Source organism: Pezoporus flaviventris, unplaced genomic scaffold (assembly GCF_033815535.1).
Source record: "Pezoporus flaviventris isolate CSIRO_AGI_PZ_B2104156 unplaced genomic scaffold, CSIRO_AGI_Pfla_v1 ptg000003l, whole genome shotgun sequence".
NCBI classification, from domain to species: Eukaryota; Metazoa; Chordata; class Aves; order Psittaciformes; family Psittacidae; genus Pezoporus; species Pezoporus flaviventris.
The window spans coordinates 92,589-112,287 of NW_026892551.1; the positions used below are offsets into that span (position 1 = coordinate 92,589).

At 42.2% G+C, this 19,699-nt stretch overlaps 1 protein-coding gene across 1 annotated transcript; it reads left to right on the forward strand.

The window, feature by feature from the left end:
- The first annotated feature begins 605 nt into the window (after nt 1-605).
- On the forward strand, nt 606-19,428 carry DCT (dopachrome tautomerase). The gene is made up of 8 exons (XM_061445211.1): nt 606-1,219; nt 9,212-9,511; nt 10,969-11,069; nt 12,188-12,354; nt 13,963-14,142; nt 14,248-14,383; nt 15,777-15,978; nt 18,173-19,428. Exons 1-8 carry the CDS (start codon nt 823-825, stop codon nt 18,352-18,354), a joined length of 1,665 nt encoding a protein of 554 aa, XP_061301195.1. The 5' UTR covers nt 606-822; the 3' UTR covers nt 18,355-19,428.
- Nucleotides 19,429-19,699: the final 271 nt, after the last annotated feature.

A 19,699-nucleotide genomic window follows, 5' to 3' on the forward strand; every position in this document is an offset into this window, starting at 1 on the left:
TACAGACTGTCTCCTGCCAGGTGGGTAATAAATACTCAGCTGTGACAGTTCTGAAAGTCTAGCCGCTAGACCAGTCCCAGAACAGCCTCTGTTGTAATGATGGGGAAAGGATCAGAGAGCAAACAAGGACCATTTACCCTTTAAAAACACTTAAATAATTTATTTTGCATGCAAAAAGGCCATTAAGAAGGGAGCCTTCCACTTGCCACTGTTTACAGTACAAGCACTGGAGTTCTGCAGTCAGCAGATGGAGTCTCTATCCCAAACTATTACTACCAGGTTTGTTAATTTTCATTAATGGTGCACCTATATCCACTGTGCTTCCAGTACATTTTCTACTTTTCTACTGTTACTGCTTTAGTGGGAAGTGTTATCTTGCAGTGAAAGGAGAAGTGGTTTCCTCTTCTATTTATCATCTGTTTACAGGGTTTTGATTAAAAGTTTTAACCTGTTTCTCCAGCCACCTCATCTAGAAAAAGACCATCAATTTCTCAAAGCTTGTGAAAGACTTGGAGAAATGAATCTGAGGCATTCACTCTCCTGACAGGCTGCCAGAGCAGAACTTGCTCTCACGCTAGCATTTTTTCTGTACTTTATGTCATGTGCAAAACACGAGGATTTGTGCTGTGCTAATCCCTCTAATGAGAGCTTCTCCCAACCTCTATATAAACCCTGCTCAAAGCCGTGGCTGCTGGGCTGGCACCACAGAGCTAAAGCATCCATCTTTTGAACTGCATTCAAGACAATTTGAGACCAGGATTAAACAAACACCCAACACCAGCATCCTCAGCAGCAAGAGGGATTATCCCAGTTGGCTGGGGCATGGAGTCACGTCAAGGACAGATTGTCCCACAGCGGCAATTTCCCTGCTCCACTCACTCAGGTCCAGCAGACAGGCAGAACCTGCACCCAGCCGTAATGGGCACCCTGAGGTGGCTCTTCTGGGCTGTGGTGGGCTACCTGGGTTGCTGCTGTCTCCCCAGGGTTCAGGCACAGTTCCCCCGTGCCTGCATGACAGTGGATACCCTTCGCTCGAAGCGCTGCTGCCCAGCCTTGGGGACAGACCCAGGCAATATCTGTGGGTCCCTGCAGGGCCGGGGATGGTGTCAGGGCGTGCAGGCAGACACTCGGCCCTGGAGTGGGCCCTACACCCTTCGAAATGTGGATGATCGGGAACGGTGGCCCCTCAACTTCTTCAATCAGAGCTGTCAGTGCACAGGTGAGAGGGGTGCTGGGGTGAGGGGATGGGGATGGATGGGTCCACTAAAGATCCACTTTGGAGGTTTGGATGCTCCAAAGGCCAGAAACATCCCTGGTGGTGTAAGGCAACAAGAAGACTTCAAATATTATCCATTTCCTAAAAGTACTGTTGTGTTCATGATACTATCAGCTCTTTTTCAGAGCAGTGGAGTCTAAAAAGTGTTTTCTCTCATGCAAACTTTTGGGTTTTCCTCTTTGCCTCTGGAGCTGTCCCTGTAGCCATCCATCACCTTTCTCCACAGGGTTTTGGATGTTTCAGTGCTGCCCTTAAAACTCTGTCACTGCTAATCATGGTGTGGTGGATCACTTCCAATCTGATCAGATCTTATCATCGTTGATCAGAGATATATTCCTTTTGGCACAGAACTTGGCAGCATGATATATCCGTGTGCACTGAAAATGCCATGGTGTTTCTCAGGGTTGTTAACTAAGTCTTCAGCTCACTCAGTTTGTAAATCAGCTAAGAGGCCATCAGTCCTTTTCCTCTCTGTCTCCAGCTGCTCCCTCCCACCCATGACTTTGCTTGGGCTTCTGTCTTCATATGCTGGAGGTGAAACAATCAGGGATAAGTTCTACTTGAAGACTAACCTGGCCAAAATGACCAGCTTGCAATAAGACCAGTGCACTAGTACTGGCAGGAGAGGGGGAATAGCAAGGTGACATCAGGGCAGAATAAGACGACAGGACCCTTTCTCAGCAGCATCCCTGATTGAAGAAGGGTTAAAATGAACAGCAACTGCAACCTCAGCCCAGACTGCTTTGCAGGGCTGGTAGGAGATGGTACCAGTAGTTAGGCAAAAAGCACTTCTCAAGCACTGAAGTCACTTGCTAGACAGACGTCAAATACAGCTTAGGATGTCTTGTTGGGAACATGAAACTGTATGAATTTTCTAACATGGGAAGAATAGCTTGCTTTCCTTTAAGCTGATTCTTAGGACTAGCTGAACTGGTTTGTCTAAAATATGTCTTGGCTTTCGCTGTCAAAAAAGCCCAGATCAATCTGAGAAGGAAGCACTGCAGAAAATTTCTGCCGATGATGTTAAGTTTTGCAGCACTATTATCCAGTGAAAGCGGAGAGGTAGGGGCAGGTGACTTCCATGCTATGTAACACTATACATGGTGTTACTGAAGCTCTTCAAAATCATAAGAGACTTCAGAGTATAATTGGTTTTTATGTTGTCCTTTGACTAGATTTTAAATACTTGTGTGGAAGTACTTTTCCAGACAACTTACAAAAATTGAATAAATTTTTTTTTCATTTTAAGGGCTTACATAACTCCAAAACTGAAGACCGATATCACATACAAGCATAGACCATGAGTCAGAAGAGCACTGAAACACATGGGCATACACCAGTCCAAATGATTAGGGCATCAAAACCTAGGAGTAAGCCGTGTAGATGGACATGGTCTGCATAGGCAGACATTAATTTGCTTGTCCAGGTAAAGGTTAGCACTGGTCTTTGATATTTGCATGTCTGGGTCCCAAGTTATGTGACCAGAATGTATTGTCCTCTCATTCAGCCTTACTTCTGCTGAGCTGTCTGCTCTCCTTGGCTCTTGAAGTCCAGCTTCTCCCACTGTGTTTTTATTTCATTTGTATACTTCAGTCATTATTTCTCTAAATATGCCGGAGATAATGTGGACAGCATCCTTAAGGATGATTTGCAGAAAGGTTTCCTGGGCTCTACCCTTCTTGATGCTACAAGCAAAGGCATTCCTGGGTGAACACTGAGAAGTTCACAACTGCACAGGGTTTGAATTAGATCTGATGCTTTTACAATGGTGGCGATTGTGTGTCTGTGTCTATTAGTATTTTGTTGCACTTTTTTCACTCTGTTTTATACACTGGTTAGCTGCCTGCACATCAGAGTTTTAGATTGTGTGACATGTGGCCTTTATTAGGCATCTAGGGCTATGATGCCTGTGGTAGGTAACATAAATTAAATATCCACATTCAAAGGGACATGGAACAGTGTACATGTCGACTATTAAGGTATCTTACTTTCCAAATGAATGCTATGTGCAAACTGCCTATTTGAAATAGTTTCTGGCTAGTGCAAACTCCAACCTGTGCCAAGGCTCCTTCTGGCATTTTAACAATATAAACGGCCGTGTTCCAATGCCATCTTGGCACTGTTTAATTTATAGTTTAAACATGGTGTAAATGATAAGCTGTGGGAACTCCAGCTGCCATGTAGCTGATTGTATTTGCCTAGACACTGCCATTTAAATGTGTCACATAGCTGATGGTGGTGCGGTAGGAAACCTGGAGGAGTTGTGAGGATCAGGGGCCAGGATTTTCCAAAAGAAGGATTCTGGAGTTCTTGCAATAAACTAATCTGCTGGAAACTTACTAGCTAAGGATAAAAGGAACCCTGAAAATCTGGCTATTTGTTCAGTTCACTGAGGAAAATTGTCTTAATATCACGTCCATCCAGGCCTGGGTGCTGAATATGTCGGGGGGGGGGGAGAATATCCCTAACACAAACAGATATTGATGAGTATTTATTATGGGATCAGATTATTTTTACATTTGCTCTCAAATTAATGTAGATTTTCTAAGGAAAATGAAAAAAAACACATTTTCATTTCTAAGCTTTAGCAGATAATACGCACTAGTGACTCTTTAGCTGGGGACAAACATAACAATTAGATTAGTACAACAGAAAGATTCAGCTTCAATTCTCACTTTTTGTATAAAGAGCTGTAATCAAAATGATAATTGTAAGTCTGTTGTCAGGATGCTTCTTGTTGAATGTTTCATTCTGTGTTGGTGGCAGCAAAAATATAATCTGTAGAAAAAAGGAAGGGGTTATGGCATGAATGTAGCCAGGAGATAGAAAAGAGGGTTTAGTTCCTAATTTCAATTTTGAATCCATTGTATGTGTTCTACAGTTGATTTGGGTGTACACAGTATTAATTCAATTTATATAAATTCTTAAAGTTCAATGACCTTATGACAGTTCCTGATAGCGTGCAGTACTGTGTGAAGGGCAATTTGTTTTTCAATAAGGTGTGTTGAAATAGACCAAATGTTGGATTTAGTGGTCTAACCCTGAATATTGACACTTGTAGGTAGTTACACAGCAAAGCAGTATTTTGGTGGGATAGTTAAATTTAGTTTAGAAGAATACTGTTTTAGAAGATTTAGGAACTAAGTGCTATTTTGAGTTCTAAAGGAAAAAATTATGGTAATGGGATACAGATCTGCCATAACATTTTAATACTCAGTACAGAAGGTTATTGTGAAAAAGTCACTGCAGTCAGTCATGTGGTGGCTAGTACAGATTGTGACAGTGATTAACAATGATGTAGTTTGAATTCACTGAAGAGTTAAACATAATTCATTTTTTTCCCAGCCACCATTTAAGGTTGACATGTGGACATGTGTTGAACATGACTCTAATTCTTTTTCCATAGAAGTTGTTTGATAAAAAAATATTTAAATCTTTTCACATTCCTGTTCAATGTATAATCAAGCTTAAGTTCTACTGTTTAGCTGTAAGCAAATTGCCAGGTAAGCCACGTATCTGATATGATGGGTCTCCCATTAGTTAGAATGAGTTTTCAAAGTAGTTACAAAATATGCTTCATTTACTTATTGTAGGGCAATGTGGCTGCAGAATAATAGTAAATTGCAACCATACCTTGATGACCCTGCTAGGTACAGATCTTCCACATTCTATAGCCTAACAGTATGTTGAGATGAAGAGCTAGAAGAAAAGAGCTATTTGTCTTGCATGATAGCAATCCTGATTCTACATTTGGGATACTGCAGTATGCTGGTCTTTCAAATCTAATGTAACTCCTGTTTTAATGGAAGTCTGAAAACGGTCCTTTCTCCCCATCTGATAAATGGTGTGTATTATGCTGGTCTTTGTGAATTGAAGAGGCATGGCAGCTGTTCTAATTTCATCTTGGTACAAAAAAACAAGGCAGAAGATGATGAGTGTTAGATGGATTCCTTTTTACTGAAGAAAAGACACCAAATTGATGGGGTTATTTAGTTGTGTTACGCTCAGTGTCTGAAGGCCAACCACATGCTATGACTGCTCAGAGGTAGGCAAATCCCTGTGGGTCAGGCAATCATTGGGATGGAGGAGCAGCTACAGTGGTATGTGATACCTGGTGTTAGCATGCACCAGTGATATATGTTAACGCATACCAAGTGTTGTGTCATAAGAAGTGTCTTTTTCTCAATGTCATGCCCATGGACTGACCCACTAGGGGAAGCTGCGTGGCCATAGTGCCTACAGAAACAGCCAGATTCACCCAACTTGACTGGGAAAGAGCATTATTAATGATGGTAAGATTAGACACAGAAGAAAGTTCCCAAGGCATGTGATCCCATCTCCAGACAAAAGGGTTAGGGGGGAAGACACCCCAGATGACTCTTATTACCCAGGGGCGGCATGATGGTAATTTCTGAAAGCAGTGGAAAAGGCAGGGAGCATTTGTATCCCATCTGTGACATGGTTTCCTGCCTCTGTGCCAAAATGACCTCTCACATCATATTCTCTAGAAACCACCAGAGGTGAAAATTATCTCTGCTGTTGGCATAGCCCAAGGGAAGGTAGTACACTGAATTGCCTCTTGTTAGTCAGTGAAGGAAAAAAAGTGTTAAGGCATGAATCCTTGGAGGTTCCTAAGGTCCCTGTATTGAAAAAAAAGATCTTGAAAGGGTCTCACTGTGTTCCTGAAAATGTCTACTGTGTGTTATATCGTGATAACATGAGATTGCTTTTCCTGCTTTCCTAGAGCTGTATAGTTGGAGTCCACCATCACCAGTGCAACAGAAATTGAAGTTAAGTTGTAAGAGACTGGGACATAACAATTCATAGTGCTATCATCTGGGAAGTCCACAAGGCAGTAAATGGACTTTCTGAAAGCAGCAATGCATCATTTCCAGACCAGTGGCCTAGTAGAATGCTTGAGAAACAACGGCTGAAAAAGTGGTTTGGGTGAGACATAAAATACCTGGGTCTGGGTACTGCAGTCATTCCTGTTTGCAGTGTGGGAAATCCCAGACCTCCATCAGCTCCTCACCATTTCATAATGACAGTCCTGTGATGCATGGAGTCTGCTGAAAAAAAATGACAAAAAGCAACTTTCTATTTCATGAAGTGTTGCTGTTGTGTGCATTTCTGTCAAGAGAACATTGCCAAATAGATCTGCAGATGATACAAAAATGTTCCACACAACCAGCAGAACTTCACTTGGAAATTGTCTCCTGTTTGCCAGTGTCTTCCTCACTGCAGTCCTCCTTATTCAGTAAAAGCTGATCTCCCACTGAAAAGTGTCAGGGGGAGAACTGGGTGAAGGACCACTTGGCTTACTTCATAGATTAGGTGGTTAAGCTGGTTAATTCTGCAGAGCATCAATTGAATTTAATTAGCACCTGTCCAAAGGAAACAGGTGAGGACTCATTGGTCTACCTGGCTCCAGATCCCATACAAGTGGATATAAGCTTTTTCCCCATGAAGATAACTCATAACTTCAGGCTTTTGCAAATTCCTATTCATAGCCTCAGGAAGGAGCATAAAATATACCTAAAATATGGGTATTGTCTGATAAAATGAGCATGGGTATCAAGAGCTGGATGAATTTACAGGGCTCTCATTGTGAAAGGAATAGGCACCATCAGAGCCTCAGCAAGTGAGTGGTGGAGTCTTGTTCTGGTACCAAGACCAGACAGGAGAAACGTGGTCCTGCCCTAACTTTGGTTCTGTTAGTGCTATGTTTCAGTGTGATGCTTATCCAACACTGTGAATAGATGGGTCATTCGAATTAACGGAAGTGTGATCACCAGTCTTAAAAAAAGGTTGCTGGCAGATCTTTTCATGGTTAATTTCTGCTTTGGCCCCTTCTCTTAAAAAGAATTGAATTCCCCCCTTTGGTCATGAGGGGAAAACAGCTGCTTTCCAGATGTTCATGGTCCAGGTACTGAAACTTGCACAATACACGTAGCATAATTGAGGCAGTGTTTCAAGATATTCCTGATATTTGTCATCTGGTCAGTCCAGGCTGGAGTATGTGATGGGCCCTAATGGCTAGGCTGAGTTGTCAAGAGTGAGCAAGTATCCAGATAGTGGAATACACCAAATTCACAACAATTGTGCTCTTCTGTTGGGATTCTCAGGATACTGTGATAAAATCAACTTTCCATGTTCCCTATCTTAATCTCTGCCCTCATCATAGTAATGTATGCTATCTTATTTCTTTTGCAAAACTATACACTGCTTGCTTTTTCTGGCATGTCTTCATCCCCCTAAACAAATGCAGGCCCCTGGCTTTGGGTGACTTCTGTTCTAACTGGTGTGGCAGCTAAGCCCAGATGCTCCTACCTGTAACAGGACAAAATATAAGCCACACACCTGGAAGCTGTCCCCATGGAATGTCATTGGGCTATGCACAGTCCAAAACCTAGCTGAAGTCTTCACCTTTGTGATCTCTAACCTTAGCAGTGGTCCTAAGCTTTATGATAGCATGTAAACCTATAGTTGTCAGAGCTTCTGAAGTAAACATAAGGTCTCCATACCTACAGTTAAAAGGGCCCATATCCTCTTGGTAAGTCTCACAGGAGTGTGTCACAAATGTTTAGAGCTCAGCAGTCCTTATCATAGAGCTAGCCATAAGCTACAGAGCCTTCTTGGTAACAATCCTTGCAGCCTGGGGGTCTTTGGATCTGGTAATAAGCCCTGCAGTCTATGACAATCTGAAATCTTACTTTAGTGTTAAGTGTTGCTCTGCTCATAGACTCAACCCTACAGCTGAGGGACATCTGCCTATTGAGGAACACTTCGTAGACCAATACCTCATCTCTGTGTTAGCCCAAAGCCTGTCCTAGCCTAGCACTGCCGATATGCATGGGGAGCAATTAGATTTTGCGGCATTTTGGAAGATGATGCTATGGTTGTTGTGGAGTGAGTGTGTACGTGGGGTTGGAGGGAGGCTGGGATTAGGGAATTTCGGTGTAGACTTTGGAGAATTGAGTGGAAGTCCCAGAGGACCCTTGGCTGCTCTTCTGCTCCCTCTTTCCTCTGGCAGCAATGCCCACTGTCCTACACCAGTGCTATGCCAGCAGCCTGCTTGTGTGCAGCAGGAGGCAGATGTCTGCTGCAGGAGCAGTTGGTTGGTTGCTCCCCATCTCTCCTGACAGGAAAAGGCAAAGCAAAGACAAAGGCAGCAGCAGCGCCAGAAGGGCCTTTCTGCTGCTGCTGGCAGTCTGCTGTGGTGGATGATAGGCCATGCTTGAAGAAAGCTCTGCTTTCCTGAGCTCTTTCAGAGTCTCAGCTAATAGCCTAGAGCGGACCCAACTACTTGCCTTAGGAATGATGCCAGTGGGGAATGATGGTACTGCAGTGTTTCACAGCCTCTTATTGCAGCACCATTTAATAATGCTAAAAGCATGACCTGCAGCACCCCTGGTGCTCATCCTGGATCGTATCAGGTCTCAGATACACTGTTAACAGGCATCAGTTTTTCCAAAGTTTTGTTCTTAAGAGAACTGTTTTGTTTGGGATATTTTTTTTTTTCTGTGCTAAGGATCCATGTGAACTGACCCTTTTTTGGCTTTGATCCTGGAAGCCTGGGAGTACTTGAGAGCTAGTCAAGCAAAGCACTTCACTTAACCTGAAGTGCTCAGCCCTCGGTTCGCTGAGACTCTTCTCACGCCTGAGGGCTTCATGGAGCTCTGAGGCATCTTGGAGCATCAAGCCCATTATCTGAGCCCGACTGGCTCAGTGGGATTCTTGGCCCTGCTGTGTCTCTGGGAAACAAGCCATCCTTCTGGTTAGGCAACTGACAAAGCTGCCAGTGTGCTCAGCTGCTGTCCCTTCCAGGAACTGGCATCTCTGGCAGAAAAGAGTACTAATTCATAATTTTTCTGCATTCACTGTTAGTTTTCCCTGATTCACAATGTCATGACTTCTCTTTCTCTCCTGATTCAGGAAACTTTGCTGGCTATAACTGTGGTGACTGTAAGTTCGGCTGGAGCGGCCCCGAATGCAACATGAAGAAGCCAACAGTTGTCAGGAAGGATGTCCACTCTCTGACGCCAGAGGAGAGAGATCAGTTCTTCAGTGCTCTAGACCGTGCAAAGACAACCATTCACCCAGACTATGTAATTGCAACTCAGCACTGGAGAAGCCTGCTTGGTCCCACGGGAGAGGAACCACAAATTGCCAACTGTAGTATTTATAACTACTTTGTTTGGCTTCATTACTATTCAGTCAGAGATACACTATTAGGTTAGTGGTTTTCTTATCCAATGGGCTCTGCAGGTAAAGGGAAGGGTGAAAAGTATCATTGCTGAACAAAGACAACTATGCTTAACTACAGCTGTGCTACTTCCCTGAGCAGTGAGTCGCAGGAGGGGCAGATCTGAGGAGTGAAATAGTTGATGATGAGAAGTTGGTGGTCATCCACAGTTCGGGGAGGTGTGCTTCAGACCTGCTGTGCTCTGGCTCCTCACCCCATGGCTGCTGGAGTACACCAGCCACACTCACGGTGCATCTTCTGTCTGACAGAGGAGTGGTTCACAGGCCCCATTGCTGGGTGAACTGAAGTGTGGTCAGACAGTGACTGACTTCAAAAAGGCATTCTTACTTCATAGGACAAGGTAAATGCAGGAGCAGAAGGAAAGGGCTCTGCAGTGAAGGCAGAGAACATGCAGACATGTTTGGGACCAGAGTACTACTGCTTTCTGTAGCCATCAGCAAGTGTCTAAGGATGGGATTTGCCTGACCAACCACAGCTAGCTTTTAAAACCAAACCAGGTCAGAGGTCTGGGTCTCTAACACTATGATTTCTCCCAGATATGAATTCCAGTCCTCATAGCTTTTCTAGGCAGAAGTACCTATGCTAAGCCCATTTTGCAAAGACTAGCTCTCACTGGAGGCAGCACTAGTATGACCTTTCTACCTGCCAGTCCTATGTGCAAGCTGAACAACCCATATCTACCTCCTTGCTAGAGGGTATCTGCTACTCTGCAGTGGGTTTTCTTCAGTGCATCCTTCTGACACTGTTCTATTTTGCAGGGCTGAAAGAAGCATTCTCTAGCCTAGCAAGAGCAAAGGTCCTTCAGGGACAGCACAGAAATGTGGAAAGGGAAAGAGGCAACTTCTAGTACTGCTGCAGTGATAAATAAATTCATATGTGGATTGAAGCTTGCTGCAGTAATAAATCCATATGTGGTTTGAAGCCTCCAGCCTTTGAGTGCCTTAATTCTCATGTGTAATAACAAGAACACAATACAAGATATAATAAGTACAATTTAAAGAAAATTGGCAAAGAACATTGAATTACTGTTGGCAGGTTATGGAAAATGCTGAGGTTCTCTATTGATACATTGTGTAGGTCCTGCGGCTGATCAAGAGAATGAGATAATGCAGTACATATTAGCAAGGAGCTCAGATTTCAGACAATAAAAATGTTTCTTAAAAGCAAAATCCATTAAACAGATAAGAAATCTTCACAATGTCCAACTTTAAGGGGAGTGCGAAGTTTTGAGAAGCATTGAAGTGAATAGCCACAGTTTTTTTCACTTGTCCCAGGTAAGTGTTCTAGCTTGTGATGTGCATGCTCTGTCCAAAGGTGCAGAGCTGCAGGTTTTTATTTAACTCCACTCCAGGCAATAGCAGAATGTGCTGTCTTTCTCTCAAGCCTCATTTGGTGCCTAAGTGCTTATTTTATCTTCCCTTTGTAGGACCTGGCCACCCGTTCACAGGTATTGATTTCTCCCACCAAGGACCTGCCTTTGTTACTTGGCATAGGTACCATTTGCTATTGCTGGAGAGAGACCTACAGGTTAGCTGAACAGTCTTCCTGCTCCTCATTCAGATTCTATCTATCTTTTACTATGCGACTTTGTTGAGTCAGACAAGGGTAACCTATTTCCTAGGATAGCTTCTTACCTAAACCCAGGAGTGTTTGCTCACTGATCCTTTCTTGTTTAAAGTGAAATTAGTGCTTTCCAGGTACTGATCAGTTTCTCACTGTGAACAATGATGTGAAGGTTATCATGGAGATTTTTATTTCATCTCCACAACAGAGGACAGAAGCTGTGAATTAACACTATTTTTTAACAAAATCAAAGCAACACATACACGTAAACCATGGCAACAGGTATCGTCTGGTGATGCTGAAGATACCATCCTAATGAAAGCAACTCTAAATATTATGCAAATCTAAATATTATGCAAATCTAAGTATTATGCAAATCTAAATAGCAACCTCTTTAAATGTGCCAATGTGTACATTTAATGCATACATATATTTAGCAATGCATTTTTAAAAGAAATATATGCTAATGCTGCCGACAGTCAGTTGCCGAAGCATTGACTCATTTCCAGTTGCATTACTTCTACATTGGCAACGTTACTGTATTCCAGCCTTGCAGTTCTCTAATGAAAATGGTTGATATCAAAATATCTTCAAGATCTCACTTGTGTGAAATTGTAGCTAACAAGCAAGCACAAGCAAATGCACTGTATTCCTCTATTAATACAAGTTCAGATTCTTGCCTAGGGCTAGGCTTTCCAGAGCGAAAGCAAACCACATGCACAATTTTACCCATTACCCACTTACATCACTCAGAAAGCCTCTTTGTTGCTTACGGCTCAATTCAGGCTGTTCCTGTTCTCCTGCATGGTCTCTGAGTTGGCAGAAAGCTTAACATGGCCAAAAGAAGTGCAGTCCAACAGTATAGAAACTAGTACAATGTATTTGCTACGACCGACTTAATGCCCCAATCTCTTGAAAGGAGTTGAAGCAACACTGAAATGCACGTAGCTGAAACACAGAACAAAAAGTAGACTATCCAGTGAAATATGCAATGAATACCCAATAAAAAAATCTTGCAGGAGTCCATTTCTTCCTCTTTCCTTTGAAGGTGATTCTCTCTAACATGTTTCTGTCCATTGCAGCGACTGATAGGCAACGATTCCTTTGCGCTGCCCTACTGGAACTTTGCCACGGGTAGAAATGAGTGCGACATCTGCACGGACCAGCTCTTCGGGGCACCACAGCCAGGTGACCTGGGACTGATCAGCCTGAACTCCAGGTTCTCCCAGTGGCAAATAGTTTGTAACAGGTATGAGAATATCCAAGGCAAGCTTGCATACTGACCAAACATTGCTTTAATTCGGTACTGACAGCATGGGCTCCCCTCTCAGTGGGTGAGAGGCAGGAAAAAAGCCAAGTCATCTTTTTTAAAACTGGGTATCATGGTCAGTGTGTGCATAGATAGTGCTGTGTAAATTCTCTCCCTGGTATTATGGAAGTATATTTTTTAAAGATGACTCTTTTGATACAGGATTTTAGTCAGTTCAGCCATTTTGAGGATGCCAAAAGTGCAGAGTTTGCACATCGGCAAGTATCTTTTAAAAGAAGAAATGCCTGCATTTTGATTCTCCCTAACCCAACTGATTCTGACAGCAGAAACAGAAAACTGTTTTGGCATATTGGAAGCTAGAGATAGGCTGAAAAATCTGTTCCATTGTATTGGGTGAGACCCTGAAATACTTAGTGCGGCTTGGTGACTGACTTCAAAGTGCCTGAGATTTCACATGGAAAACAACACAGGGGCAACCAGGAACTTTCTGCCAGCTCTCTGTAGGCATACACTGATCTGGGTGAGAGTAGGGCTTTGACAGGTTATTCACATGCAGGACTGTGGTGCTTATGACATACGATGCTGCCTGTTACAATACCCATATAACATTCTCCTTTCAGAGCAGGAATAGTGTGCAATCAGTCAGATGGAGGTACCAAGAGCTTAGGGCTTTTCAAAAGAGTCTCTTTCTCTGGGTACCTAAAGAGCTACTTGAAATTCTAGCTTTAGGCACTACTTGGCTTTAAATCTCACCTCTACTTTTTCTCTAAGATAAATAGGGCTTTGTTTTTTCTGAAAACTGAAGTGACTAAACTTTTGCCTTGACAAGGTCAAACAAAGAAGAGGTTTTGTTTACTTCAGGAGTTTCCAAAAATGCAGTTTCATCTCACACTGAATAGCACAGAATTTTTTCACAAGTGTTACACTGTTTTTCTCCTCCTTCTTTCCTCTTTCTCTCCCTGGTATAAAGGACTTGCTCACCATCAGCTACTGGGCAACCCTTGCAAAAGCAGGTTGTCCTCCAGACCCTGAAAAAGAGTATGGAAAGCATTGCAGTTGCTTTTCTTCTAGAGGAGATGAGGGATGGAAAGTGAAGTCCCATTTTCTGTTATTCCTTGCATTTTCTCAGCCCACCCTGCAGCTCCACAGTGGGATTTCCCTCTTTTTTGAGTTAAAAAATTAGTCTTTACTCGGGACTTAAAGTTTGTCAGTTCAGAATTCAAAAGAATGTTTTCTATTGTTTGTCAAAAGCTGTTCTTCCAAAGCCCTTGAGAGAGAAGGTGTGAAGGGAGTTGTGCTTGCTTTTCTGAAGCATCCTCTCTCTGTGGACAATGAACCTGGTAACTCTTGTCCAAATGACTGATGGTCCACAGAGGATGCAGAGCCACAGTAAAGTATGGCACAGTGGCAGTTCTGCAATGAGTTTATCTCCCAGGACACAAGAGGTAGACTGAGGTACCCCAGGAGGTGTCAGTCCCTGACCCCTGCTCTCTCACACGTATAGCCAAGGCCTTGTTCTAAAAGCCTTGGTCTAAAAGCCAACAAGTCCTCACCTTATGCTGACTTGTGTTTCTGTTTCACCCTCAGCTTGGATGACTACAACCGCCTGGTCACGCTGTGCAATGGGAGTGATGAAGGGCCGCTGCGGCGGAGGCCGCCTGGGAGCTCCAGCAAGCAGCTACCCACTGCAGAGGATGTCAGGAGGTGCCTTTCCCTGCAGGATTTTGACAGCCCCCCCTTTTTCCGCAATTCCAGTTTCAGTTTCAGGTTTGTTCTTCAGCTTCTCCAGAGCTGGGTGGGTCACAGGTTTTCTTTATGTGAGCATCTCTCAGCAAAATATGGTTACTGGATGCTGCTTTTACCTATCTGCAGGAATGCACTAGAGGGCTTCGATAAACCAAGTGGAGCCCTTAACTCACCAATGCTGAGCCTTCATAATTTGGTTCACTCTTTCCTGAATGGGACCAGTGCTCTCCCTCACGCAGCTGCCAATGATCCCATCTTTGTGGTATGTCTTTTTTCCCCAGTGTGAGTGGCATTGGCTGTGGCTGAAAGGCACCTATCTCACCAGAGATTTGCAGAGCAGAAATCAAGTGAATTCCAAAAAATAAGTCTTTTAAGTAGAAAAGAAAAATTTTGTATCTTTTCTTGAACACTGCTAAGCCTGCACAATGGTCAAATACGGAGGGATTTGCAAAATATAAAATAAGTTTCTAGGGAGAAAAGCTGCTATTCCAAGTTACGTTGCCCCCAGTCCTTTCATCAGGTGGTATCTAAATTTAATGGGTTATACCAGACAATTTTACAGCAACAAGGTAAACTGAAAGTGGGGCTTGTTAATTTAGAGCAGTAGACTGAGCAGTTTGCTCCTTTGTTTCGAATTTCACAGGCTAAAAAGAAGCACATCTGATCTCAGGGGCTCTTGGGAAATAGAAATAATGTGGTTTCACTGGTGCTCTGGTACAGTGCTGCACTGCAATGAACAGCACAAACACCACTGTGTGAATAAAATGCCAACAGTTGACTCTGCTTGCACATCTTTGTCTTCTAATAAATTTATGCTAATTGATTTTCTTCTTTGTTAAACCATAGTGATTACATAGATAAATTCTTGTGCAATGATTTTTTTCTTACCTTTAAGTTTTCAGTCTTTTATTGGAGAAATTAGTCCAAATACTTATGTATTGTTCTTCAGCTTATTTCCTTAATAATTCTTGAATTCCTACATTAATTTCTTTCTTACACAATGAAATCTTCATTTCACAATGCTCTAATGTTATGTGCAAGTTTATTTTCTATGGATATTTACTAAGTTTTTTCCAAGGCTGTAATAAAAAACCCGTGAGTACCTCATAAATTAATTTGAATTGCCCCAGACATCTGTTACAGTTGCCAGAAACAACTTTCCTGTATTTTAGTGCTTTATGGACTTATAAACTCACTGGAAAAACCTGATCTAATTCACGAGTGCTGTGGAGCTGGTGGCGCACTTTAAAATGAACATGAAGGAGTCAAATTTCATGCAATTTTCCATATCTGCTCAGAGACGAGAGAGGTTAAAATATGTTTGAGAGATATATTCACTTGAATGAGGTCAGAGGGCCCTCAGCAGAGAGGATGGGCCTGCCTGTTCAATAGCCAGCTGATATTAAGCCATCTGGATGAAGAGCTTATTATGAAAAAGCAGCAATAAGGATGTATACTGCCAAATGTCCTATGTAGAGCAATTTACTTGATTCCCATGAGCTTTCCTGGTTTCTTGCTCTGTAAAACCCACCTAAATTAGATTGCTCTCTTCTCTCTCTTTCAAAAGCTGCTGCCACGTTAGGTGAGAGTGTTTTAAATGCTGCCAAGTTCTGAAAGAGCTTAATAAATGTGCTTGCCCATGACTGGCTTTGCAGGTTCTTCACTCCTTTACTGATGCCATCTTTGACGAGTGGATGAAACGGTTTAACCCCCCTGACAATGCCTGGCCTGAGCAGCTGGCCCCCATCGGTCACAACAGACTCTACAACATGGTCCCTTTTTTCCCTCCTGTGACCAACAATGAGCTCTTCCAAACTGCGGAGCAGCTTGGCTACACCTATGCCATTGACCTGCCAGGTATGTTGCAGAGGGGTGCAGGCTGTTCCAAGCGATGAGACTGCTCATGTTTTCAGTGACACAGGCATATGGAAAATAAGGCACCTTTCACAATAGGCATGGGTCTGTTCACATTGTTGCTAGCAAGCACACACTGGTAGTTGCAACTCACCATGTAAGCTGTGGAAAGTACGAGTCTGCATGTACTTAGTTTACTCTTCTGCAAAATGCATCAACTTCAACTGCTCCATTCTTGACAATAACGATTCTTTGGGGCTGAAGGAGCCTTTGATTTTGGCTCCCATTGCCAGCACTGTTTATACCTGTTACAGGGTCCTTTAACCCGTCAAGAGGTCAGGCACTCTGCCAGGGAGCCTGTCTGGCTAATGCCAGTCATTTTAGAAAATTCTTGTTTTGAACAGGGCCCTGAATAATAATGTGCTGGAAATCTTATTAGAGATGAACTCCGTTGATCTTTAGATACCCTGGGGAGATGTACCTGGGTGTTTTATGTTATAAACCCCTAATTTTAATGCTTTTCCATGTCTGTAAGTGTGATGTGCCTTAGGGTTTGTCTGTTAATTTGAAATTACCTTTGACACAAATCAGCTAAATATAAAAAGCAAGAAAGCAAAGTATTTATACACAAAATCCAAATTTTGCAACACAAGTTGCAGTTACTTAACTTGCAGTTACAAGTGTAACAGATGCATGAAAATCAAGCTTCAGCTGCTTTGCCAAAGATTAAATTGGAACAGTTACTTTCTTCACCTCTGTATTCCTTTGGGAGGCAGTAGGTGCTTATCTAACCTATGTGGCCAGGAATTTCTTCTAAATGCTTACCATGCATCTGTGATTTTAATCTGTGGAGACTGTTTAAAGGTCTATAGACTGCAAAAGATTGAAAACCTTGTCCTCAGGCTGCATTCACACGGGACAGCCCTGACTTAGGGAGGTTTGCTAGCTGCTTCTGCAGTGCTTTTCTCAGAGGTGTCTCCAGAATTTTTGCTAAAAATTAAAACTTCCCCTTTTATGAAATTTAATTTTTCTTCCTTTTGGAATACTGTCCCACCTCCTGCTTTGGAAATGCTACTGCCCCTTGAGCATGAGGTATGCAGAGGGGAACAAAGATATCTTGTGATTCTGCGGCTATTCTACTCCCACCTAAACAGTTAGCTCTCTGTGAAGCTGTGTATCTATCCCTGTCTGCATTGTCTGTGTTCAGGCAAAGTTTTCACATCCAAGCCTTTCCCTTTTATCTAGATATATGGGTTGCTAATTCTACTTCATGTAACCACATTAGAAATAAATATACCCTGCTGGCTTTTACTTGAAAATGGTAAAGTGGTAAACGATTTTGGGACCTCATTGAATTTGGGCATGATTGCCTTGACTCTTGTTGACAGAGACTGCAGATTGGGGCACACAACTTTTAGATTTTACAGATCAGTGTGATATCTCCCTGAGCCATGTCTCCTTAAACCTGCATGTCTTCTTAACTTCCGAATACCTCAAGTCCTTTGGGGAGTTTTTTTGTGACTATTTAGGCAAATGTAATTATTGCCATCTCATGATATGTATTATTTTTCAGAGCAGGAGAGCAGACAATTCTTGCTTCTGAAAGCATGAAAGAAAACTCAAAATTCAGCCAAGTGGAGCAGTATTATTTTAAGAATGGACAATATTATCTTAGAAGATAGTGGTTCCTCAGAAGTGGTTCAAATCAGACAATAAAATCTGGAGTTGGTCTGCAGAATGTCGCTAATTAGTGCTTTCAGTTAAAAGTTTGACAATAGGCTGCTTTGTGGTCTTAGGAAAATTTGAGGGTTTTCTGTTGACTCAAATTGCTTGGAAACAGCTAGGCTGAAATGTCATTATAGAAAAAAATTGCTTAAATCATTCATAACTTTGGACAAATTAGATAAGAGAATGGTCTTTTGGTCTTGTCACTGTTAATCTTTCCCATTCTCAAGACTTCAATTTGTATGAGAGGTTGAAATTTAAATTCAGCTGTAGACTTTTCTGGCAGGAAACATCTCTGGCTCTGTTATGTGTGTCAGTTACACGGTACATTACCAGCTTCCCCTGTGGTCAGTGGGTCACTAAGCTACACAAGCAATCATAATTACCAGGCTGTGGGACATGGTTTTTCTTCCATGTGATTTGAAAAATGAAATTATCGGCTGTCCTCACTTCAGACTTTTCATATTTCCAGGTTCCTTTGAAGAAACTCAAGTGTGGGCTGTCACGGTTGGATCCACAATTGGAGGAGCACTTATAGCTCTGGCCATGCTTGTTCTGTTGCTTGTACTTTTCCAGCACCGAAGGCAGAGAAGAGGTTTTGAACCACTGATGAATGTGAGCTTCAGCCCCAAAAAGTACATGGAAGAGGCCTAGAGCCCTTGCTCGGTTTCTCTGCTTATTCTTGTAGAAACTGACCTTGATTGCCTCATTGAGAGTTTATCACACACTCCTTTGGCAGCTGACTACATTGTTCTCATTCAGGTTTTCTTGTTATCTTGTGAACTGTAATAAATGAAGTGTCTGGTTGAAAGACCCAAGACAGGACAGACTTTTCTCATTAGCATACGTTATCTGGACTGTGTGACACTTGTAAGTCATCCTCTATAGATTTAGATCAAGACAGGTAAGAATACAAATAGAAGAAAACCAACTTGAATAACCAAGATAATTTTTCACCTCAATGTGTTTTTGATTTCATTTAGCAGCTCTAAGGTGTGCTTAAAATTATGAATTCTACATATATATTTGAATAACATATTATTTTACAATTATCAATAAATATGCTGAATAACATAATCTTTTTTTAAGGTTCAGAATGTTTCGTGATGTTTGACAAAATACAATAAGAACCCCCTGGTCACAGTTTATTTCAGAACCATGATCAATTCTGTGTGTTATCCCCAATCAGGGTGATGTTAGACGTAGACAAACCTCCAATATTTGTAAAATTTTAGAGCAGAAGCTCTCTGTCAGCTAGGTATACACTTGTGTTTTACCCCTAATGTTAAGGACCTCTGACAGAGTTGAAAATGTTGCTCATCCTTCTCTATTTTGGCTCTGCTGCACTGTTCATTAATCTAGACTTAAATTTCCCAAGTCCAGAATCCAGGGCTCAAGGTAACAAGACTAAGATACACATTACCCAGTCTTCTGGTAGGGAATCAGGTTTGGCTATGGCACTCCCTAGACCCCATCATAAACATTCTTTTATATATTCCCTGTATATTCCTTTATTTAGCCATAGATTTGGACCACATTTAGGTAGCTTTCCTATGTTACCTTGAGACAGGGTTTTTACACAGCAGATGAAGTCCTGAAGAGATTGTGTCAGCTTTGGTGCTTAATATGTTACGTTAAAGGAGTCTCAGATTTTGCATTTTGTTAGGTCCTGAGTCTTATAAGAAATCTGCTTTTGTAGCCTTGAATAAAAATTCCAGTTAGTCATAATTTTGTGACATTTTTTTCTAGGCCTGCTCAATACTAGTGGTGTGGACTAGAAAGATCTCAATAAGTCTTCATTTAGCTTTGGATATCTGTAACTCACAAAACTTACCTCTAAAATGCAGACTTTTTTGGGCAAAGAAAATTTCTGATTTGCTCACCACATGCTCAGATCTCCCTTGCTGCATCAAGTGGACAATGATCTGTTGCTATTTCTGCTCTTTTGTAATGCCTTTTGGGGATCCCAGCATACTTGTTCCTGGCTTATGCCCAAGAT

Bases quoted from the DNA above. Each gene is read 5' to 3' on its own strand.
- DCT (XM_061445211.1), top strand. From the start codon at position 823: ATGGAGTCACGTCAAGGACAGATTGTCCCACAGCGGCAATTTCCCTGC. The intron at 14,384-15,776 runs GTATGTCTTTTT...CTGGCTTTGCAG, and splicing joins CCAATGATCCCATCTTTGTG to GTTCTTCACTCCTTTACTGA. The intron at 15,979-18,172 runs GTATGTTGCAGA...TCATATTTCCAG, and splicing joins CTATGCCATTGACCTGCCAG to GTTCCTTTGAAGAAACTCAA.